The sequence below is a fragment of the Equus quagga genome, chromosome 16, assembly GCF_021613505.1.
Source record: "Equus quagga isolate Etosha38 chromosome 16, UCLA_HA_Equagga_1.0, whole genome shotgun sequence".
Lineage (NCBI taxonomy): Eukaryota > Metazoa > Chordata > Mammalia > Perissodactyla > Equidae > Equus > Equus quagga.
The window spans coordinates 29,976,901-30,001,718 of NC_060282.1; the positions used below are offsets into that span (position 1 = coordinate 29,976,901).

Sequence of the window (24,818 nt, forward strand, 5' to 3'; positions counted from 1 at the left end):
TCTCTCTCTCTCTCTCTCACATAGTACGGTTATTTTAGATTGACAAAATAATTCATTGTAATGATTACAATAATAATATACTACTCACTCAACTATGAGATTTTTTTGAATATATTCCCACTCTGATAACTTTCAAGATAATGTTAAGAATTTGAACAAATATAGCAGTATACCAGAATTTCAATTATATGTTCAGTGACCAAGAATTATACCAGCACATGTGAAATGTCTGACTTATTGCCATCTGGAAATATAGGGATAAGGAAGACTGTAAGAAAAAGTATGTAAACTATAGGGTTAGTTGCATCTGGAGTAGAAAGGAAAGATTAGAATGTCGAAAGTAAATGTCTCTATCAAAAGAAAACATGACTAAAATGGAGAAACCAAGTTTCATGTTTGTCAGCAATAATTGAAAATTTCAGGAATCACTGGAATTCATATGAAGAGTACCAAACTTTCATTTCTTAGTCCTTTTGTTACAATAAACCATGCAGACTGCGTTGCCCTATGTTCATTCATTCAGCAAGTATTTATTGTGATAGGGCTCTGGGAATATAATAGTGATGGTAGTGGGGGCTTGCTTTGAGATTGTAGATAATTGCTGCCAATTGCCTCTTAATCTTGATGATTTCAAGTGAATATTGGTATATATGAGTGAGTTAGTTATGCCTTAACACCAGTATCTTTGTTACATTTTGAAAAAAAAAACTTACAATCTTGTCATCTGCAACTGAGGCATTTTGTGTTTCTCAAATCTTTATACTTTTTCTTGCCTTGCTTCATTGGTTAGAACCTCCAATCTACTGTAAAATAGAAATGGTGAATAGTGAAAGCAGACATCCTTGCCTTATTCATCATCTTTGGAAAAATAATTGAATATTTCACTGTTAAGTATCATAGATTCTTTTTATCTCATTGAGGCAATTTCCTTCTGTTCTCCTGGGATACTGAGAGTTTTTGTCATGAAAGGCTGCAGAATTTTGTCAAATGCATTTTCTTCTTTTGTGGGATAAACCCCACTTGGTCATGATACATTATCCTTTTTACATATTACTGGTTTTGGTTTACTAATGTTGAGGAGTTTTGCATCTGTGTTGGTGAGGAATATTCGTCTGTAGTTTGTTTTGTATTGTTTTGTCTTTTTATTGTCTTTATCCTGCTTTGGTACCTGGATAATGCTGACTTCATAAAATGAGTAGGGACGTATTTCCTTCTTGTTCTATTTCTGGAAGAGATTGTATAGAATTGGCGTTGCTGCTGCTTTCAATTGATAGCATTTGCCAGTGAAATTATCTGGACTGGAGTTTCCTTTTTTGGAAGGTTTTTAACCATGAATGTAATTTCTTAATAGATATAGGATTATTTGGGGCATCTATTTCCATTGATCTTCCTCTCTCTTTTTTTTTTTTGTCTTGGTTTCCAGTTTCTTTCATTTCTCTTGCTACATTTATTATTTTCTCCCTTTTGCTTACTTTGGATTTATTTTGCTGTTTTTTGAAGGCAAAAGCTCAGATGATTAATTTAATCTTGTACACTACCTTCTAAACACAACTTTAGCTACATCCCCCAAATTTTCAGCCTATCTTAATCCAGTTAGGGATTGATTTGATTTGACGCTGGATTTCAGTTTTTTACATGGCTAATATTTATTCCTTTTTTGTTCTTACTCTTAGGGCAGAACTTTTCATGAATCCAAGCTGAAAGTCTGGGATGTTTACCAGGGCTTCTCCTCCTGTGTGGGCCCTGATCTCTAATTTTTGTCTCCTGGTGCTTTCATAATATGAAAACTCAGCTTTTTAGCCCCTTATCTGCTGCTTTCCACTTAGCTTTTTCAACTCGGCTTGGAAATCAGTAAATGGCTTTAGGAAAGCAGCATAGAGTCTTGGGTTCTCTTCCTCTGCTATTCCCTTTTCTCTGTAATCTTGTCCTGTTGAGTACTGGCTGCTTTGATAGTCCTCACCTTTTAGTTTTTGCCCTCCTATCTCTAACATACGGGTAATTGAAAGGGGAAGGGAGGTAGGAATGAGGAAGGTGCCTCCGGTTCTACTGGACATATACGATCATGTGCCACATAATGACATATTGATCAGTGAAGATCCACATGTTATAACAGTGGTCCTGAAAGATTAGTACTGTCTAGCCTAGGTGTGTAGTAGGCTATACCATCTAGGTTTGTGTAAGTACACTCTGTGATGTTGACACAACAACGGAATCACGTAACGATGCGTTTCTTAGTACATATCCCTATCATTAAGCGATATATGACTGTATCTTCTTGAGTCACTAACAAAATGGCCCCAGCTGATTGCTGGAATTGCCTTCTTAGCCAGCCAAAGCAACCAGAATTGTTTCCATTGATATTTAGACTGGAGCAGACAACCACAACTAGGTGGCTCCATATTCTAGCTAGGACATGAACAGATTTGTCGATACAGATCCTCTACAACTGCTAGCCGTTTACTTTCACAAACCGTCTCAGGTCATTTCATTAAGTTCTCAATAACGTGACTGCGTTTTGGCAAACTAGGTGGATGGACATTTTGTCACTTGTTGTGGAATTGTATTTCTGTTGTTTATGTTTGTATGTATATTTTATTGCTAAAGTATTGTGATCCCTTTACTCTATGAGGGATATAAGACCAGACAGTGATTCTTGCATTTAAGCGATGGAACATATTAAAATTATTTTAATGATCCCATTTATCTCCACTTTTAGCTTATTATTAGCTATACCTCTCTGTTATTGTTTGAGTGGGTATTTGCATTTGTGTGTGCTTAGTGGTTGTTTTAGAGTTTACAGTATACATCTTTAACTTATCACCATTTATCTTCAAACAATACTCTATCACTTCACTTATAATGTAAGAATTTTACAATATATTTTTATTCCTCCATCCTGTATATTACTCTTTTCATATATTTATTTCTATGTGTTATAAACTTAATAATACATTATTTTAGCTTAAGTCAGTCAGTTGTCTTTTAAAGGGATTAAAAATATGAGAAAAAAGAAGCCGGCTTGGTGGTGCAGAGGTTAAGTTCTCATGTTTTGCTTTGGCGGCCTGGGCTTCACCGGTTCGGATCCCTGGTGCGGACATGGCACCACTTGGCAAGCCATGTGGTGGTAGGCGTCCCACATAGAAAGTGGAGGAAGATGGGCACAGATGTTAGCTCAGGGCCAGTCTTCCTCGGAAAAAAGAGGAGGATTGGTAGCAGATGTTAGCTCAGGGCTAATCTTCCTCAAAAAAGAAAAAAAAATCTTACATTGACCCACATATTTGTCATTTCCTCTGTTCGACATTTGTTAGTGTCACTTCAGATTTCCATCTGGTGTCATTTTTCTCCTGGCTGAAGAACTTCCTTTAGCATTTCTTGTAGTGTAGCTCTGCTGGATAAATTCTCTCAGCTTTTTTTTTTTTTTTTGGGGAAGACTAGCCCTGAGCTAACTACTGCCAGTCCTCGTCTTTTTGCCAAGGAAGCCTGGCCCTGAGCTAACATCCGTGCCCATCTTCCTCTAATTTATATGTGGGATGCCTATTACAGCATGGTGTGCCAAGCAGTGCCATGTCCGCACTGGGATCCGAACCGGCAAACCCCGGGCCGCCGAGAAGCGGAACATGCGAACTTAACCGCTGCGCCACCGGGCCGGCCCCTCTCTCAGCTTTTGTTTGCCCGCAAAAATATCTTGTCTTCCTTTTTGGGAACTCTTTTTGTTAATTATATAAGTCAGTGTTGATAGAGTTCTCTTTTTTTTTTTCCCCTTCAGAACTTCAGATATACTCCAGTGTTTTCTGGCTTGCACAGTAGTTTCTGATGAGAAGTTGGCTGTCACTTGTATCTTTGTTCGTCTGTTTATAATGTGTTTTTTCCCTCCTCTGACTGCTTTTTTATTACTGTTTTTCAGCTATTTCATTATTACGTGGCTTGCTGTGATTTTTTTTTAATGTATTTGTTGATGCTTGGGATTCTTGACCTTCTTGGATCTATAGGATTATAGTTTTCATTAAATTTGAAAAACTTTGGCCATTATTTCTTCAAAATTTTCTTCCATTCTTCCTGCTGCCTTCCAATTACTCATATAATAGACCATTTGTTCCACAGGTCACTGCAGTTCTGTTTTTATTTTTTGTCTTCTCTGTGTTTCATTTTAAATAGACTCTATTATTATGTTTCAAGCTCACTGGTCTTTTCTTCTGCAATGTGTAATCAGCTGTCTATCCTATTTTTTTTTTTTTTTTTTTTTTTTGAGGGAGAGCAGTCCTGAGCTAACATCTGCCAATCCTCCTCTTTTTGCCAAGGAAGACTTGCCTTGAGCTAACATCCACGCCCATCTTCCTCTACTTTATATGTGGGACGCCTGTCACAGCATGGCTTGATGAGCAATGCATAGGTCTGCACCCAGGATCCGAACTGGCGAGCCCCAGGCTGTTGAAGCAGAACGTGCGAACTTAACTGCTGTGCCACTGGGCTTACCCCCTCTCCTTTCTGTTTTGTTTTCCATTTCAGATATTGTATTTTCATATCTAGCAGTGCAGTTTGGTTCTTTTTTTTTTTATCTTCCGTACCTCTCTCAACATGTTCTTGTTTTGCTTTACATCTCTGAGTATATAGACACGTTTATAAGTGCTGTTTTAATATCTTTCTCTGCTGATTCCATCATTCAGTGATTTCCATGTCTGTTTTTTGTTGATTAGGTTTTTATTGTTCATGGGTCTGAAATTTAGTTTTTAATTATTGTTGTAGTCTTAACCTTTTTGAATATGAAGAAATCTATTCTTTTATTATTGTTTATTTATTTATTTTATTTTCTGGTCTAAGAATCCAAATCCAGATAAAGAAAAACCTCCTTGTAATGCTCAAGAGTTAGAAGAATGTGATATTTTCTTTGAAGAGAGCTCCAGTTTATGCAGATTTGATGGCAACACGTTGAAAACTACTCATGTGGTAAGTTCTTGATAATGATATTTCTAAAAGTTTGTGAATAAATAGAAGTTACTTAGATGAGATGATAATTGATTCACCAGATATATATTTTGCAAAGATGGCTTGATTGGCAGTTACTGGCTGTGATATAAATCTCATCACTCTATAAAGTAGTATTTTTCATACCACCCCCCCCTCCAATAAAACATTGTTTTGTTTTGGTGCTATTGCATATTTGATATCTTTCAGTTGACTTTCTTCTGTGCAGGTTCTTATATACAGTTGTGCCTGTAACATATAACAATATCGTTTTTCATTAAAAATTATGACATAAGTGTTTTCTTATGTTCTCACGTTGTTTCAATCTCTGGTTTGATTATTGGATTATACTGTAATGTTATTGCTGGTGTTCGTGTATGTGTGTGTAGTGGTTGTCCTACAGATTATAATAACGCATCTTTAATAAGTTTTTTTAATTGTATTCTTCATGATGATGCTATTTTTTTAAATGTCTCTTTTACATGAGGCCTTTTCTATATTCAGAGGTATTTATCTAATAAAAATTTACAGAAGTCAAATTAATGACTAAGGCTCTGACAAATTGATTTCCACTTTATATTCTCATTAGTAATGTTTGCAGTTTTTGCCTGTTTCACTGCATCTTTACCTGCCCCTTCACTTTTTTGTTTCATCCTAACTAGTTGGTGTACAAGGTGAAGGATCTTGAGTTAATCTGTGCTTTGTGCTTTTTTTCTTTTACTGTTGACTATTTCGTGTATTACTTATGGCTGTTTCTTCTTTTGTAGTTTTTTCATTTGTTTTACTGTTTCTTTTTGATTTGTGTGACCTGTTATAAACTTGAAAAACCCTTCTATATCAATTGTTTCCGCTTTTTTCCCCCATTTTGGAATATTTTTATTCGACTCCTTAATTCGTCTGGAATTTTTTTTTCCTCTCTCTCTGGTCTCCCATAAATACGTAAATTAGTTAATTTTTTCTTTCAAAATTGCTTTCTGTTCAAAAGCTTTGAGATGTATGCATCAGGATACTGAAGAATATTTTGCTTAGGCTGCCTTGGTATAGTCACTGTATTCCAGGGTGTGGTCCTCAGCTTTGTAGATATAGATTGTTTTTAAATTTATAACTTTATTAGATATTCTTGCTTAGGGGCATCATTAATCATTACTTAATACTATATAACCAAGTGAGTGTTTCGTAGAGGTGTTGATTTGAAAAGGGTCTCCATAGCAAATCAATGGCTAGTTTGGAGCTGTGCATGTAGAAATTAATTTAGTCTTATTACTAAAACCAGAAGTGTTTAGAAGTCTCAGTCCAAGCAAAAGCAACAGACAAGAGAGAACAATTTGGTCTATCATTAGCCCTCTCAGTCTTTGATTTTGGGTTTAAAGGCTCTCTTTTCAAGAAAATTCTTGCAAGTTTCTACCAAGTTTGGCCTAGTGTGTTTCTTTGTCTTACAGAGGTTGAGGGCAAAGTATATTCTGGCAAAGTTCATTGAAACAAAGTCAGAAGTGTCATGGGAACTTGATTTACCAAATCTAAGTCCCAGCCCAACATCTTACTGGTTACGAGGAAATGCCTAACTGTTCTTCTCACTCACTATCCTTTCTTAGTCTGTTTTGGATATTTAACTTTCTTTAACTAATGGCTGGATATTACAGTGCTTAAAGGAGTTATGAAAATGAGCATTTTTAGATTCTATACCTATGTAGACTGTAGTCAAATGAGGTGCAATGGCAGAAGACCAGTGGCTAGGCAAAAGTGCCATGAAGCTGTACCAAAATTAAATACTTACTCTTATAATTAATTTCTTACCTGCACTGCTCTCCTCCCCAACACCAATAACTTCTAAAAAGCACAGAAGTGACATTTTCCTCACCACTATGTACCTAACACCTACCAAAGGTTCTGATTCATTATAGATGCTTAATAAATATTTTTTGACTGATCTCTTGGTGATAGTCATAAAAATAAAAATTGTTCTAGGTCCATCTTGAATCTCAAGAAATTTGCCTACACCTTTGTCTCCCTTTCCTACTCAATTACTCTTCTAATTGAAGAGTAAACAGTGTTCTTGGTCAGGTTGTTTTATGCAGTCTGGGCACTGATCTAAAGCTCAGGTAATCAAAGTTGTAGTTAGAGTTTCTAGGAGTTTTGGTTCCCACATCTTTAGTTCTGGTGTAATCCCATTGGTGACTCCCCTCATTGTGAGTAAATAAGGGCCATTACACGTCTACTCTTACTGCCCTGGGTAGAGGATCACTCTTTAGTGTGACTGATGGAAGACTCTTGAATCTTAGTAACTGTAGATTATTATTTGTTCTTGTAATGAAGACTCTGGCCTCTCTTCCTAAAGTTATAGTCTTAGGTGCTGTGACTCCTGAAGTTTCTGTACTGTTCCTGCCTAACTTACATAGAGAAGACACTTGATCTTAGATGTCATAAAATACTGTTTAAACTTAGCTTCTCTGAGAATTCCATTTCGTCTTAGTACTGCTACATAGTGCTGATCAGTAGTTTAATGTTCACTGAGAGGCCTCTTGTTAATGATACCTCTTCTTCATTTCCGATGTTTGAGCATTTTAAGAATTAACACCAAGGAGTGACGGAAGGGGAGCAGAATAAGACCTTTCTTACTGGCAAATTACAGTATGAAAGCCTCATCTGCTCACTAAACTTAGAATTTAACAATAGTCTCAGGCAGTGTTAAACCAGATCTGGCTGCCTCTGGAGGGGCAGTGGAAACCTCTTATCCTCTGAGACCTCTAGCTCCCTAAGGCAAAACATTGATAGAACTGAGCAGAACATTGAAACAAAGTCAGAAGTGTCATGGGAACTTGATTTACCAAATCTAAGTCCCAGCCCAACATCTTACTGGTTACGAGGAAATGCCTAACTGTTCTTCTCACTCACTATCCTTTCTTAGTCTGGATTTTTCTTCTTATATATACACCAACCAAATGCCATTTCACTTCAGAGGGATTTATAGAAACGGGAGTGACATAGCCATGGAACTTCTCAGTGTTGTAGATAGAAACATCAGGAATGGAGAAGTATGATATGTAATAAACAGGGACAATCCTTCCAACCTTGAAGAAACTTTAGATCTGTAGAACTAACCATTTTGGTGGAATCTTTAGGGTTTGTTTTCTATATATAATATGTCATCTGCAAATAATGACAGTTTTACTTCTTCCTTTCTGATTTGGATGCCTTTTATTTCTTTTTCTGCCTAATTGGTCTGGGTGGGACTTCCAACCCTATGTTGAATAAAAGTGGCTAGAATGGGCATCCTTGTCTTGTTCCTGATCTTAGAGGAAAACCTTTCAGTTTTTCATCATTGACTATGATGTTAGGTGTGGACTTGTCATATATAGCCTTTATTATGTTAAGGTATGTTCCCTCCTTACCCACTTGGTTGAGAGTTTTTATCATAAATAGTTGTTGAATTTTGTTAAATGCTTTTTCTGCACCTATTGAGATCATCATATGATTTTATCCTTAATTTTGTTAATGTGGTGTATCACATTGATTGATTTGCAGATATTGAACCATCTTTGCATCCCTGGAGTAAACCCCACTTGATCATGTTGTATGATCCTTTTAATGTATTGAATTTGGTTTGCTAATATTCTGTTGAGGATTTTTGCATCTGTGTTCATCAGGGATATTGGCCTGTAATATTATTTTCTTGTGGCAACATTATCTGGTTCTAGTACCAGGGTATTACTGGCCTTATAAAATGAGTTTGGAAGTGTTCCCTCCTCTTCTTTTTTTTGGAAGAGTTTGAGACGGAGTGATATTAATTCTTCTTCAAATCTTTGGTAGAATTCACCAGTGAAGCCATTTGGTCCTGGACTTTTGTTCATAGGGAGGTATTTGATTACTATTTCAATTCCTCATTAGTAATCTGTCTGTTCAGATTTTCTTTTTCTTCATGATTCAGTCTTGTTATGTTGTTATTCTAGGAATTTAATCATTTCTTCTAAGTTGTCCAATTTGTTGGCATATAATTGTTCATAGTATCCTTTTTAGGATCCTTTGTGTTTCTGTGGTATCATTTGTAATGTCTTCTCTTTTATTTCTGCTTTTATTTATTTGAGCCTTCTCTCTTTTATATTTGTAAGTCTAGCTAAAGGGTTGTCAATTTTGTTTATCTTTGTAAAAAACCAGCTTTCAGTTTCAGTGATCTTTTCTATTGTCTTTTTGGTCTCTGTTTCATTTATTTCAGCTCTAATCTTTGTTATTTCCTTCCTTCTACTAACTCTGGGCTTTGTTTGTTCTTTTTCTAGTTCCTTGAGGTATAAAGTTAGGTTGTTTGAGATTTTGCTTGTTTCTTGATATAGGTGTTTTTGCCATGAACTTCCCTTTTGGAACTGCTTTTGCTGCATCCCATAAGTTTCAATATGTTGTAGTTTCATTTTCGTTTGTCTCAAAGTGTTTTTTTATTTCTCTTTTTATTTCTTCTTAGACACGTTGGTTGTTCAGTAGCATGTTGTTTAAGCTCCACATATTTGTGAATTTTCCAGTTTTCTTCTTGTAATTGATAGCCAGTTTCATATCATTGTGCTCAGAAAAGATACTTGATATGATTTCAGTCTTCCTAAATTTATTTAGACTTGTTTTCTGGCCTAACATATGATCTGTCCCAGAGAATGTTTCATGTGTACTTAAAAAGAATGTATATTCTGTTGCTTTTGGATAGAATGTTCTGTATATGCCTGTTAAGTCCATCTGGTCTAACATATTGTTTAAGGTCAGTGTTTCCTTATTGATTTTCTGTCTGGACGATCTCTTCATGAGAGTGGGGTTTTAAAGTCCCCTACTGTTACTGTATTTCTGTCTATTTCTCCCTTTAGGTCTGTTAGTATTTGCTGTATATATTTAGGTGCTCCTATGTTGGGTGTAAAGTATTTACAAATGTTATGTCTTCTTGTTGATTGACATCTTTATTATTAAATAATGACCTTGTCTCTTATTACAATCTTTGACTCAAAGTCTATTTTGTCCGATGTAAATATAGCTACCCCAGCTTTCATTTGGTTTCCATTTGTGTGGAATATTTTTTTCCATTATTTCACTTTCAATCTGTGTGTGTCCTTACATTTGAAGTGAGTCTCTTGCAGGCAGCCAATAGATAGGTCTTTTTTTTTTAAATCCATTCAGCTACTCTTGTGTCTTTTGATTGGAGAATTTAATCCGTTTACATTTAAAGAACTTATTTATAGGTATGTACTTATTGCTATTTTGTTAATTGTTTTCTGGCTGTTTTTGTAGTTCTTCTGTTCCTTTCTTCTCTTTTTCTCCTTCTTTGGGCTGTGATGATTTTCTATAGTGGTATGCTTAGACTCTTTTCTCTTTATCTTTTGTGTATCTACTATAGGTTTTTGCTTTGTGGTCACTATGAGGTGTGCATATAATAACTTATATTTATAACAGTCTACTTTAAGTTGATGACAACCTAAGTTTGAATGCATTCTAAAGCTCTACATTTTTATCCCCTGCCCCCATTTTATGTTTGTTGTTGTTGTTGTTGTGAAAGATTCGCCCTGAGCTAACATCTGTTTCCAATCTTTCTCTTTTTTTTCCCCTCCCCAAAGCTCCAGTACATAGTTGTATATTCTAGTTGTAAGTCCTTCTAGTTCTATCTGAGCCACTGCCACAGCATGGCTATTGACAGACAAGTGGTGTGGTTCTGTGACTGGGAACTGAACCTGGGCTGCCAAAGCTGAAAGTGCCAAACTTTAACTGCTAGGCCATGAGGGCTGGCTCACATTTTGTGTTTTTGTTGTTACAATTTACATCTTTTTATCTTGTGTATCCCTTAAGTTATTGTTATAGTTATTTTTACTACTTTTGTCTTTTAACCTTCATACTAATTTTATAAGTGATTGATCCACCACCTTTGCAGCATTAGGTTATTCTGAAAGTTACTACATGTTTACCTTTACCAGTGAGATTTACGTACATTTTCATATGTTTTTCTGTTGCTAATTAGTGCCCTTTCATTTCAGCTTAAAGAACTACCTATAGCATTTCCTGTGAGACCAGTCTGGTGTTGATGAACTCCTTCAGCTTTTGCTTGTCTGGGAAATTCTTTATTTCTTCTTCTATTCCAAGTGACAGCTTTTCAGGGTAGAGTATTCTCAGTTGGAAATTTTTTTCTTTCATTGCTTTGAATATATCATGCCACTCCCTTCTGGGCTGCAAAGTTTCTGCTAAAAACTCTGCTGATAGTTTTGTGGGGATTCCCTTGTACATAACAAGTTGTTTTTCTCTTGCTGCTTTTAAGATTCTCTCCTTGTCTTTAACTTTTAACCCTTTAAATATAGTGTGTCTTGGTGTGGGTCTCTTTGGGTTCATCTTTTTTGGAACTCTCTGGGCTTCCTGGATATGGATGTCTTTTATTCCCCAGGTTAGGGCAGTTTTTTGCTCCTTTCTCTCTCTCTTCTGGGAACCCTATAATGAGAATGTTGTTCTGCTTGATGTTGTTTGTTAAGTCCCTTAAGCTCTCTTGACTTGTTTTCATTGTTTTTCTTTTTGCTGCTCTGATTGGGTGAGTTCCACTGCCTTGTGTTCGAGTTCACTGATCTTTTCTTCTTTGTCATCTCATCTGCTGTTGAACCCCACTAGTGTATTTTTTAGTTCAGTTATTGTATTCTTCAGTTCTGTGACTTTTCTTTAGTACTTTCTTATATTTTCTATTTCTTTGTTGAAGTTCTCACTTTGTTTATCCGCTCTTCTCCTGTGCTTGATGAGCATCAGCTATGACCGTTATTTTGAACTCTTTATCAGGTAAATCATTTATCTCCATTTCATTAAGGTCTCTTTCTGAGGTTTTATCTTATTCTTTCCTTTGGAACATATTTTCCTCTGTTTCTTCATTTTCCTTGATGCTCTGTGTCGGTTTCTATGCATTAGGTAAAACAGCTATCTTTCCCAATCTTAAAAGAGTCACCTTGTGTAGGAGATGAGCCTTATCGTTCAACCCTGCTCTAACTCTTGGTTGCCTGTCAAACCTTTATGGTTGTACAAGCAGGCTATTTTATTTTTAGTGGCTCCGAGTAGTTGACAGTGTACCAAGACTTGTTACTGTCCCAAAGGGGAAGATATCAGTCAGCACCTAGATTCAGGGTGATTGGAAGCCAGACTCTCCAGCAGCAGCTTTTAAAGCATGAAAAATATATGGTCCTGTGGGACCACAAGAACCAAGTGATCTAGAGGTGTCTCCTGGGCAGCAGCCAGAAACATTGGGGCACTGAAAAAGTACAAGCTCCTTTCCAGGAGATACTGGTAACTTGGAGCTAGGCAGATGACAAAGATAGTGCCCACTGGTCTCCATCCCTGGAGAGTACCTCAGTAAGTCCCTAAATGTGTGCCGACCCAGAAACCTGCTGCTCTGACCAAAGCTCCAGGATAAGCAAATAGGCCTTTTTCACAGAAAGACTGGGGGTGAATTTGTCTTCTGTTTGTGCCGTGCCCTGATGGTAGTAGCTGGCCAACAACTCTCTCTCCAGTTGTTACCATCCCATGGGACCCAGGAACACAAGCCCTGCTGCTGGCCATGAAAGCCAGGTGATCAGGGGGCATCCCCTGGGTGGCAGCCACAAAATCCAGGGTGCCAGATGCTTGTACAAACTCGCCTCTGGAGATACTGGCACTCTAGAGCACAATAGAGGGAAAGTGTGAAGATAGCACCCACCCTCTGAGGTCTCTGGAGAGGGTTACAGCTGGCTCTTAGTTGTGTGTTTAATTAGAAGCCTGTGTCTCAGGTCGCAGCTAGGAAGATAAGCTAATTAATAGTCTTTCACAGGAGAGTGGTTGCCTCAGTCTCTTGCCTCTCTGCTTTGCCCTGGCGGTTGAAGATGGTTAAGATTTCTTTCTTCGTTGGTTATAGTCTTGTGGGGCCCTCGAGCATAAGCCTCTCTGGCCACCAGAGCCAGGTGATCTAGAGGTGTCCCCTGGGTGGCAGCCACAAAAATTAGGGCACCAAACAAGGGTACAAGCTCTCTTCTGGGAGATAGTGGTGTCCTGGAGTGAGGCAGAGGGAAAGTGCAAAGTTGGCGCCCTCCAGTCTCTTTCCTGGGAGAATATTTCAGTAGTCCCATAGATGTATGTTAAGTTAGAGGCCTGCTTCTCAGGTCAGTGCTTTAAGATGAGCAAATAAAAGCCTCTTTCATAGGAAGTCTAGACACTTTGCAGTCAGCTCTCCAGTCAGCGGCCTCTGTGCTAGGCTCTGGGGTGAGTGAGTCCACGCATGAGAGCCCTGTAAGAACCGTTTCTTGGTTCACTATAGCCTTGTGGGTCTTGTGGATGCAAGGCCCCTTGGCTTTCAAAACTAGATGTTTTGAGGCGTCATCTCTCAGGTGCGGGTTTTAAAAGTTGGAGTGCCTGATGTGGGGTTCAAACCCATCGCTCCTTGGTGTAGCTCTGAGTTTTGAGTTCCCTCCCAATTGTGGGTTGCTACACCAGGGGTAGGATTTATGGTGAGATTGTTTCTCTGCCTCTCCTGCTTGCTTTGATGTGAGTTTTTTCTCATTCATCTGATACGTAGGAGTCGCTCAGCTAGTTTTTGGGTTTTTTTCAGAGGAAATTGTTGTATATGTAGTGTAGATTCAGTGTGTCAATGGAGGAGGTGAGTTCAGGGTCTTCCTATGTTGCCATCTTGAACTACAACCTTCTAAAGATTCTTATCTTTGTCTCAGTTGGGTTAAATTTGGGACCAGAATTTCTTTTTACAATTGTAAGCATATTTACAATTATAAGTGTATTATAAGCATATTTACAATTATAATATTTAAATTATAATTTTTTCTATTAATCATTTTTTATAAGTAAAGGCAAAGATTCAGTGAAGTAAAAATGCATAAACATTGCAATTTGGGTATAAGTGGTAATGGATATAAATGGAAGAGCTCCAACAAATAATTAATAAGTCCGTTTTCTTTCTAAAGGCAGATTTTGTTTATCAGTGTATGGTATGAAAGTCAGGGTTTACCTGGTCAAATGTAGATTCTTGGTATAAACAGGAGGGCACCAGTGGTCTTTGGAGGAAAGGACTAAAGGAGGCTGTAATACTTCAGACGTTCAGTGCTACGTCCATTTTAGGAATCAGATAGTACTTTATTGACGATTTGCACTTCTTTCTGCAATGTTTACTTAAAGTCTCTCTTCTTGATTTCATTTGTCATGACTTTGGACAATTTGAAATTATCTGTACATGGAAAGGTCAGTGTATGTCCTTATAGTTTTAGGAAAAAATACTGTAGTAAAAAGGGCAAAACTATATATTGCAAATGACAAATTTTTCAAAATATAAAATTCCCTGAAAGAAATGTAAATTAGAATCTGGCATATGGAAAGTAAAATGGTAAATGAATATATGTGGTAGTACAATAAAAGAGAAATACTAAATATCAGAACTGAAGAAGAAAAGTAATAAGATGTGGTCACTAGGGTGTAAAGCTCAAATCGGAAGTCAAATACAATTGAAGATGCATTATTTTTGCTTCTGTCTAGAGCTGTGCTATACAGAATATTAGCCACTGACCACATAGTAGCTGTTGAGCACCTGAAATGTAGCTTCTCTGAATTGAGCTGTACTTTAAGTGTAAAACACAACCAGATTTTGAAGACTCGGTATGCAGTATATTATTAATAATTTTTATATGAATTTTTATGTTGAGATGATAATAGTTTGGATATGTTTGGTTAAGTAAAATATATTATTAAAATTAATTTATTGTGTTTCTAAAACGTTTTAATGTGGCTACTAGAAAATTTAAAATTACTTATGTGGCTCTCATTTTATTTCTGTTAGACAACACTGATTTATAGTGATCAAATTAAATATAGACTTGAGCAATCAAAAGGTGATAGGATATTTTTAAAAGTTAAATTACAGCGAGCTTCTCAGATCAGATGATATTCATCATATACTGCTTAAAACATGAGATTGAGACAGCTGAAAAGAATACAGTAGTCCCTCCTGATCCGTGGAGGGCCTCCAGTGGATGCCTGAAACCACAGAGAGCACGGAATCCTACGTATACTATTTTTTCCTATACTAACCACTTACCAGCACTGTGGTTGTAACTTTTGCAGTTTGAGGTGCAACAGCACAACTAGCACAAATTTTTTTTCTTTTTCATAATTTCACTGATAGAAGGTTTGTTCTTACTGTAGATCTTAGAAACCTCACCATATTTTTTTTTTCTTTCCTTATTAAGTCCAGAACTTTCATCTTTTCACTTAAAGTAAGCACTTTACAGCTTCTCTTTGGTGTATCCGAATTGCCAGCATCAGTACTCTTGCGCTAAGTAAGATAAGGGTTACTTGGACACAAACACTGTGATATCACAACAGTCGATCTGATAAATGAAGCGGCTGCCAGGGCACTGGTGTACACGGTGTGGATATGCTGGACAGAGGGGTGATTTGCGGCCCCACTTGGAGGGTGATAGATTTCATCATGCTACTCAGAAAGGCATGCAATTTAAAACTTATGAATTGTTTATTTCTTGAATTTTCCTTTTACGTTTTCTTACCTCAAGTAACTAAAACGACAGAAAGCGAAACTGCAAATAACGGGGGACTATTGTATTTGCAACTTATAAATAAACCTATCTAGACGGAAGCGAAGGAGTTAGAAACAGGAAACAATTTTTTTAGTTAATGTTATTATGAAAGCTATTAGAAAAGGCATGTACTTATTATACTAATTCTTTCAAGAAGATATTAAAGGTAGGATCAGAAGTTATAGAGGAAGGAAATAGGTTTAGAAAGTATCTAAACCAGTGATTCTCAAGCTTTTTGGTCTCAGGACCCCTTTACATTCTTAAGTTCCTTGGGGTGCTTAATTGTTTTGTTTATTTAGATTGTATCTTTCAAATTTTACCATATTTGAAATTAAACTATATAATAATTCCCTGCTAGGGCTGCCATAACAAAGTACTGCAGACTGGGTTGCTAAACAACAGAAGTTTGTTTTCTCACTGTTTTGGAGGCTAGAAGTCTCAAATCAAGGCGTTAGCATGGTTAGTTTTTTCTGAAGCCTCTCTCCTTGGCGTGTAGATGGATGTCCTCTTTGTCTTCAAATGGTCTTCCGTGTGTGTGTGTCTGTGCATTAATCTCCTCTTCTTAATAAGGATGCTAGTCATCCTGAATTAGGACCCTTCCCAATGACCTCATTTTAACTTAAATACCCTTTTTAAAAGTTCTGTCTCCAAATACAGTTGCATTCCAAGGTACTGGGGGTTAGGACTTCAACATATGAATTTGGTGGGGGGCAGGTATACCTCTCAGCCTGTAACAATATCCTTCACTTAGATTTTAGCAGTTGTTTACATTTCGCCGCTTTTATTTTTTTGTTTCTCTACCTTGTCTTTTTGCTGAAGCCTTTAGGATTGAGTTGCACATGCTATGTCCCTTTATCCCCAATGTCTCACATATACACTAAAATTGAAAACGTTTTCTTGTATAACCATAATACAATTCAGGAAATTCAACATTGATACAGTCCTTTATCTAATATAGAGTCCATATTCATACTTTACCAATTGCTTAAATAATATACTTTATAGCAATTTATTTCCCTCTGATTTGGAATCCCATCCCATGCCACATATTGCATTCAGTTGTGATATCGCTTTAGTCTCCTTTAATTTGGAACATCAGTTACCCAGTCTTGATGACATTGGCTTTATTTTGTACCCTTTATAGACTGTCTCCAGTGTTTCCTCAAGATCAGATTCAGTTGTTGCATTTTTGCTAGGAATACTGCATAAATGATATTTCCTTTCCAGTGTTACCACGTTAGGAAGAAGTTGGTGGCAGTTTTTCCTACTGTTGTGATGTTCAATTTAATTATGTGGTGTCTCCCAGGTTTATTCGCTCTGAAGTTATCATTTTCCCCTTTGAATTAATAAGTACTTTGTGTGAAGGTCAAAGTAATCCTTTTAAAGGGTTTAATAGATTTTGTCATTACCCTATTCCTTTCCTCCCTATAGTGGCTTCCTATCTGTCACATTTAGAATAATATCTAGGATCCTTACCATGGTCTGTCAGCCCTCTTCGAACTTCCTTTGACTCACTGTATGTAATGTATTTTAAATTGAGACTGAAGACACACACACACAAACATAGCTGAAACAAAAACTTCACAAAACATTACTATCCTTAGTGTATAAAACACTCTGGTACTTTATTCTATACTATCTGTAATGAAAGAAAATAGAAGATTCTTTTCTTGTTCTCCTAAATTGATTTTTCTACCAATGTTGAGACTCACAGTTTAAAAAACACTGCCCTCCAGTACTGATTGTTTCTCATTTTCTATCATTTTTTCCCTAGTTCACTTTTCTTTAGCCACACTGGCTGGTATTCATGCTGCTCCTCATAGTAAATGTGTTTCCTCTTCAGGACCTTTGCGTTTGTTACTCTCTCTCTCCCTAAAGTGTTCTGCTTCTTCTCATTTGTTCCTGTACTTTATTCAGACCTCTGTTCACATGTTATCTTCCATCCCTTGCTAACCTCAGTCAAATACAACCACATTATCTACTCACCTGCTTTCTCTCTTTTTTTTATGGCACTTTCTGTTTTCTAATATATTTATATATTTCTATTGTCTGATACATTTTTATATATCTTCCATTAGAATAGTCATTGAAATTTGATATTAATTGTGAGACACACAGCTAAAGGTCCAATTTGATAATTTTCAAAAATGAAAAGTTGGCAAGTTTTTCTTGTATTTCTAAATAATAATTATTTTCTTTCTTACAGCTTTTAGTAAAATAAAAATGTAAGTGCATTTCCCCCGATTGCATTTTATACCACTTGGCTAAGATCTGACATCTTCCTCTGCTCCAATCTCTAGTCAATGTTAAGATGTCTTTAATTATGTAGTTATCTTTATTAATGTGTATTCAAACAGAAATGCAGCTCAGGATTTTATAAGACATCCATTGTTTTCAAACATCAGTTTTAGACATGACACGTTTGGACAACTTATCAACATCATTTAACTGACCAAGCAGAATGTACACATATTTTACAGCATGTGGGTTACCATATCTGAAATAGTGCCTAGTCAGGGGCACGCGCCAGTGGTTTCTTAATAAATACTATAAAGTGGGCTTTGAGAGAGCATGTAGTGGTGGTGATTAAGAACATGGGTTTGGAAGCACATTTGAACTTAACTTCCAGTTACTACTTATTAGCTGTTTAACTTAAATCTCTTAAACCTCCTGCATTTGAGTTTCCTCTTCTATAAAATGAAATCATGTTCCTAATTCTCACATAATGAAGATTAAATAAGGTAGTTGTGAAATAATAGAAAATATGTATATATTGGTCTCTACCCCTGGTTCTTGGCACAGAGCTCCTAAACCCTTGTTATTTCCTGTGACAGCACTAGAAGCATCTTTTGTTCTAATATTTGGTCTTTGATCCCAGTTCCTGACACAGAGATCCTAAATCCCTTGTAATTTGATTTTCGGTGATAGGAGTGTCTTTTGTTCTAATGAAATGACTCTTGGTGGGCTCCTAGATAGCTTCAAGAGAAGGGTTGGTCAACAGAAAGACCAAGCCATAATTAGAAGTTTGGGACTTTCAGCCCCACCTCCCATCCCTCAGGAAGGAGAGAGGGACTGGAGACCGAGTTAATGACCGATCATGCCTATGTGATGAAACCTTCATAAAAATCCCAAAAGTATGGGGTTTGTAGAGCTTCTGGATTGCCAGACACCTGGAGTTACTAGGAAGGTGGCATGCCTGGTGAGGAAATGGAAGCCCCATACACCATCTTCTATTATAGTTCACTCTCTGCATCTCTTCCATCTGGATGTTCATCTTTATCCTTTTATAATAAACTGGTAAATGTTAAGTGTTTCCCTGAGTTCTGTGAACCATTTTAGCAAATTACTGGACCCAGGGAGGGGGTTGTTGGAACCCCGACTTATAGTCCATCAGTCAGAAGTACAGGTGACAACCTAGGACTTGCGATTGGCATCTGAAGTAGGTGTTGGGGTGAGGGAGTCTTGTGGGACTGAGTCTTTAACCTGTGGAATCTGAAGCTGTCTCTAAGTAGATTGTGTCAGAACTGAATTGAATTATAGGACACCAGCTGGTGTCAGAGAATTGCTTGATTTATGGAAAGCCATACATCTGGTGTGGTAGTATTGTGAGAGCAAAGGAGAAACACAGGGAGTGTTTTTCCTTATACAGTTGTAGATACAGATCAACTCAATACTTCATGCATAGTAAGAACAGAGTAAACTATACAATTTATTCTATGTACGGAATATGAATTTGGAATTAAAGTTTCGTGTCATTAACTTTTCAATCTGTCCTCCTAACAAATACTTTGTTTCTGAATAGATGAAATCTTTTTATTAATACTACTTTTTAATTTAATTTGGTAATAGCAGTGATTAAAGGTTGTTTAAATGTCTTCACTTTGACATTTAATTTTCCAAAGTCTTTAATTGCTAAGTGTTCTACAAAGAGAAGAGAAAGACAATCAATTGACTACTTGAAATTCATGTTTCAAATTTTTCTCTAGAGAATGTTTGCTCTAATTGTAGTCTTCACTGGTAGTTCAAAGGTAAGTATAACCTTTTCTGTAATAAACATGAGACTAGAAGAAATGTGGAATTATGTTTTATTGGCCAAGAGGTTTATGGATTTAAGAGTTTTTTTTTTTTAAGGCAGTAAATTTGGCATTAAAAAAGAATGTTTTCCAAATAAATAGTCTAGTATAAATTAATTCTTCTCATTTAAGTGCTAAAACTCTATTTAAATCCTTTTCTTTTTCCATGGAATCTTAGTAAAATTTATTATTTGCCCAACATCTTGTATAGAACATTCTGACAAGAAAGTGACATTTTATGATGGTTGAATGTCATCAATGTGAGCATTAATTACAATGCTATGTATTTCTATAGTAATACCCTTAGAGACATTTGAAGTTAAGTGGGACTCTTTACCCCAACACTAAGTAACCTCAGCCTTTTCCATTTTAAAAATTTGTTTTCTGGTTATTCATGGTTTGTTTTTGTTCTTTCCATTGCTAATAAGCTGTTAGGTGCTACTTCTTACCTTTAACAGTATCTATTCAAAGCAGTCATCCTTTTCCTTCTCTCTTATTTGCTGGACCTTTTTGCTCCTGGCTACCAAGTTGTGAACTCACTGGGATTTGTGGCTCCTGTTCTTAACTATTCAAGGGCCTTGTGAACTTCCTGTTCTTGATTCTTAATTGTCCATGCCAAGTAATGGATATGTCTCACTTCCCCTGTTTTGTCTCCTTCAAATTATGATGCGATCTCTTTTTTGTTCTTTAAACATTTTCTTTGTTTTTCTTATTTTGGCATTTTTTGTTTCTATAGGATCATACAAAAGTGTACTTAATTTTAATTGTATTTTTTAATTATCACAATTCATTTTCATTCAATTAATTCACTTAGCAAAACTAGTTACTTTAGTTTGTAAACTTTATTCTGACTTGCTTTTCTTTTGGACAAAATCTTGTTATCTGGACTCTCAGAGGTTGCAGTAAACAGAGAAAACCTTTCGTTATTTTAAGTGATGGATGTTTAGTGTGAATGTATATGGAGACTTTAAAGAACAGTGGAAACAATATCTTCAGATCTCATAGAGAACTAGAAGGTCATTCTATAAACAAATGCATTGGCAAGTCAGTCCTAAAGGAGAAGAGGAACGTTGTTTGGAAAATAGGCATAGTCTTGATGACCAGGTATTCTCCTTTCTTGAGAATCACTTGTCCCTTGTTCTTTACATCACTGCTGTGCCATTATGATCACATCACCATCTTCTTTATTTACTTCTGCTACTCATACCTCTACCTATAGATTACCTACTCACTGTCTCCCTCGTGTCATGGTTTCTGTTTACTACATTCTCTCTGGGTATATCTTTTGCCCCTCTTCCCTGCTGGCTGTATGTGTGTTCATTGTTTATTTTGGCATTTAGACTTTCCAAAGAAGGTGATTTTATTGTATTGGCATTTTATTCTATTGGCCAACCACATCCAGTATGGGAAGCACTTGTTCAAGAAAAACACTTCAATCTCAGATAAAAGATGGGTTGCCTTTGGGTTAGATACCCACCCTTGATTCTCTTAGCAGAAGACAGGGGAGTGGGGTCCCACAGTATACAATTTGCCTACTTGTGTATATGGAACCTCTTGTGGATATTGAGCTATCACCAGTCTGCTGATTATAAGTTGAAGTCCTAGGCTTTTTAGGCAAGTTTGTAAATAGTGAGCAAGGGAGTTCCAGATTCTGCCTAGATGTAGAAAGCTAGAAAGAGTTTTGTTCTCAGTATAACAAGGAAAAGCTGGGTAATCTGTAGAATTGTTAGTGAAAAATTTCTTCAGAGAGCTGAGGACACAGGACAACCAAGTAGCTTGAAGTGTAAGGAAAAACAGATGCCACCTAGGAGAGATAGGATAGGAGAACTGGTTCATCTGAGCATAGAAAGAAGAAAGAACTGCCATATAAGTGGGTAAGGAGGATTCACCTAACAAATTGCTAAATGCCCAGTGTGGGCTAGCAAAGGATAGAACCTTTGGGATTCACAGATCCTCTTTATGGACCTTGACCAAGACCTAACAAGAAAGACTGGGAGTAGAGGAGGAGATGAGAGAAAAGCTACTTTGATGATATGGGGTTGGAGGAGAAATGTGTCTTCTGCTGTGGAAAAAATGTGAGGTCCTGCCTGGATTATTTTTCTTAAGTAACAGAAGCCTTAAGCTGCTGAGAGAAGAGCATCAAATGCTAGCATCCCAAGGGCTCAGAGGAAGACCTGTTGCAGCTGAGGGGAAATAAAAATAAAAATTTTTAAAACACCATCTCTCTTCTTGGGGGAGGGCCAAGAAACCATCCTAGGCCCAGACTATTAGAAATTTCCTGCTACTGGAGGAGGGGTGTGTCACTGAAAAGGCCCAAACCCTGAAACCCAAGGATGCAAAGCCCACGACTGAGGTTGAACCAAGATAGTAGAGAACCCTCTGCCTATATCCCCTCAACCCCCACTATCAGGCTGAGAAGCCCCAGGTAACAGGCAACAGCAGTCTACTGCTAAGAGCATAGAGAGACTCTCTGAGATGGAGATGCATAGTGAAGCCCTAAAGCTGGAGGCGCATCAGTACAGTTGAGGAAATCCTCCAGCAACTCAGTCTCCACCAGAGCATGAAGTAACACCAGAGGAATTTGAAGCTAGTGATGCACTGAAGATAACCATAGCAACAACACAAAACTCAAGCTTAGATCAGCCCTTTCTCAGCCTCCCTCTGTCATAACCACCCACACTAATGGCCTAGCAGAAGAAGTATGTCCATTCCCAGGCATATATAGCACTTACCTTAGTCTCTACTGTTTTACACATGCAGCATTCAATCAACAATTACAAGATACACAAAAAGAAGAAAATAAAAACATTCTACTGTAAGAAGCAAGGCAAACAATGTAACTAGATTCAGATAGTTTCATACTTTGGAACTATCAGGCGAGGAATTTAAAATAACTGTGGTTAATACGTTAACGACTTTATTTGAAAAGATGGATAACATATATAAATAAATGAATAATTTTACCAAAGAGAAACTGTAAAAGAGTCAAGTGAAAATGCTAGAAATAAAAAAAACCAGCAACAAGAGAAGAAGACCTTCAACAAACTCATCAGTATACTCAATATATCTGCAGAAAAGAAACCAGTAACCTTGAAGATAGGTTAGTAAAAATTAGCAGAATTGAAACTAGAGTAGGGTGGGGAGAGATTAAAAACAAAAGCAAGAATACAGAGCATCTAAGAGCTGTGGGGCAATATCAAATGGTCTAACATATCTAATTGGAATCCCAGAAAGGACATGGAACATTCACCAAAATGGACCATTTTCTGGGCCATAAAATAAACTTCAACAAATTAAAAGAATAAGCATCATAAACAGAATGTTTTCTGACTATAGCAGAATTAAATCAGAAATTAATAGAAAAATCTGGAAAATACACAAATATTTTGAAATTAAACAGCACATTTCTGAATAATCCGTGTGTCATAATGCATCTCACAAGGGGAGTTAGGAAATATTTTATGTTGAATGAGAATGAAACACAGCACATGTAGGATGCAGCTAAACCAATGCTTGGAGGGAAATTTATAGCATTATATGTTATGTTAGGGGAAAAATTGTCTCAATTTAGTAGTCTAAGCTTCCACCTCAACCTAGGAAAAAAAGAGCAAACCAAATCTAAAGCAAGCAGGAGGAAGGAAACTTATAAAGATGAGAGCAAAAATCAGTGAAATTGAGAACCAAAAATAATAAAACCAATGAAACCAAAAGCTCTTGTTTTGAAAAGATCAAGATTGATAAATCTCTAGCCAGAATACCCAAGGAAAAAAAAAAACACACACAAATTACTAATATCAGGAATAAAAATGGGCATATCAGTATGTGTCCAAAAGACACTAAGGTGTGGTAATGGAATATTATGAACTCTATTTTCATATATATTACAATTTAAGTGAAACACATTTCTCAAGACAAGCATTACCATGGTTCACTCAAGAAGAGATAGATAACCTTAATAGTTCTATATCTGTTAAAGAGATTGAATTTATTGTCAAAAACCTTCTGACAAAGAAATCTCCATACCTAGATTGCTTCACTGGTGTGTTCTACCAAATGAAGAAATAATAACCAATTCTATACAAACTGTTTCAGAAAATATAAGAGAAAGGAACACTTCCCAACTTATTTTATGAGTTCAGTGTTACCCTGATAGCAAAGACATGAGAAGAAAAAGAAGAAACCAGTATCCCTCATGAATATAGACACAGAAATCCTCAGTAACATATTAGTAAATCAAATGCAGCAGTAAGTAAAAAGGATAATACATCGCGACCAAGGAGAGTTTATGCTGGGAATTCAAGGCTGATTCAGCATTCAAATATCAATCAATGTAATTCAGCATATCAGCAGGCTAAAGAAGAAAAATATTTGACCATCGTATGGTCAAAGGCAGAAATAGAATTCGACAAAATTTAGCATCAATTTATGATAAAAAGGCTCAGAAAACTAGGAATTGAAGGTGACTGCCTCCTTGAAAAACCTGGAGTTAACATTGTACTTCGTGGTAAAAGATCGAATGCTTCCGCCTAAGATCGGTAACAGGCAAGTGTGTTTGCCCTCATTACTCCTAGTTAGCATCGTGCTAGAAATCCTAGCTAGTGCAGGGAGGCAAGAAAAGGTAGTAAAAGGCATAAATAATTATCGAGATTCCAGTACTACCATGAGAAAAGTGAACCCGAACCCTTTTTAGGTGTTATCTTAAAAGCAATGTTTTTATGCAGTTCCTTTATCCACCCTTAGCTTGTAACCTTTGAATAGAATTATAAGCTTACTTTCCTATGTTGGCTGCTGACCAACCTAGGAAGTATCAAACATCTTGTGGTGGCATGATCTTTTTTACTTAGCTGTATGGAATACTTGATTTTAAAATAAAGACTAGTATATAAGTGCTGTGAGAGGTACGTGAAGATCACTCCAGAGTTGCTCTCTTTCCCCATGAATGTTGCTCATCTCATTTGTTTAATTTGGAATGCCAGTATTATTCAAGGCAGAATGTATAGAAGATGCCTAGAATGGTAATAATGGATATTTGCATTTATTAAGGTCTTTCTAAGAACCAAGCACTGTGTAAATGCTTAAAATACATTGTTGACTCATCATAACAATGGTGAGATAAGTAGTAGTATTATCATTGTATTTACAGGAGAATAAAATAGTGGCTAAGTGTCCTACCCAAAGTCAGAGGCCTCAAGTTCGAAGAGCATATAAAGGAAATGAGGAGATAAGT

The 24,818-nt window shown here is 36.7% G+C and overlaps 1 protein-coding gene across 1 annotated transcript in view; it reads left to right on the forward strand.

Moving 5' to 3' along the window:
* Positions 1–24,818, forward strand: part of NUDCD1 (NudC domain containing 1) — a 76,598-nt gene that overhangs the window by 39,949 nt on the left and 11,831 nt on the right. The window contains exon 8 of the mRNA XM_046642156.1: positions 4,819–4,944. Coding sequence (XP_046498112.1) covers positions 4,819–4,944 — 126 coding nt within the window. The remainder of the gene's footprint in view (positions 1–4,818; positions 4,945–24,818) is intronic.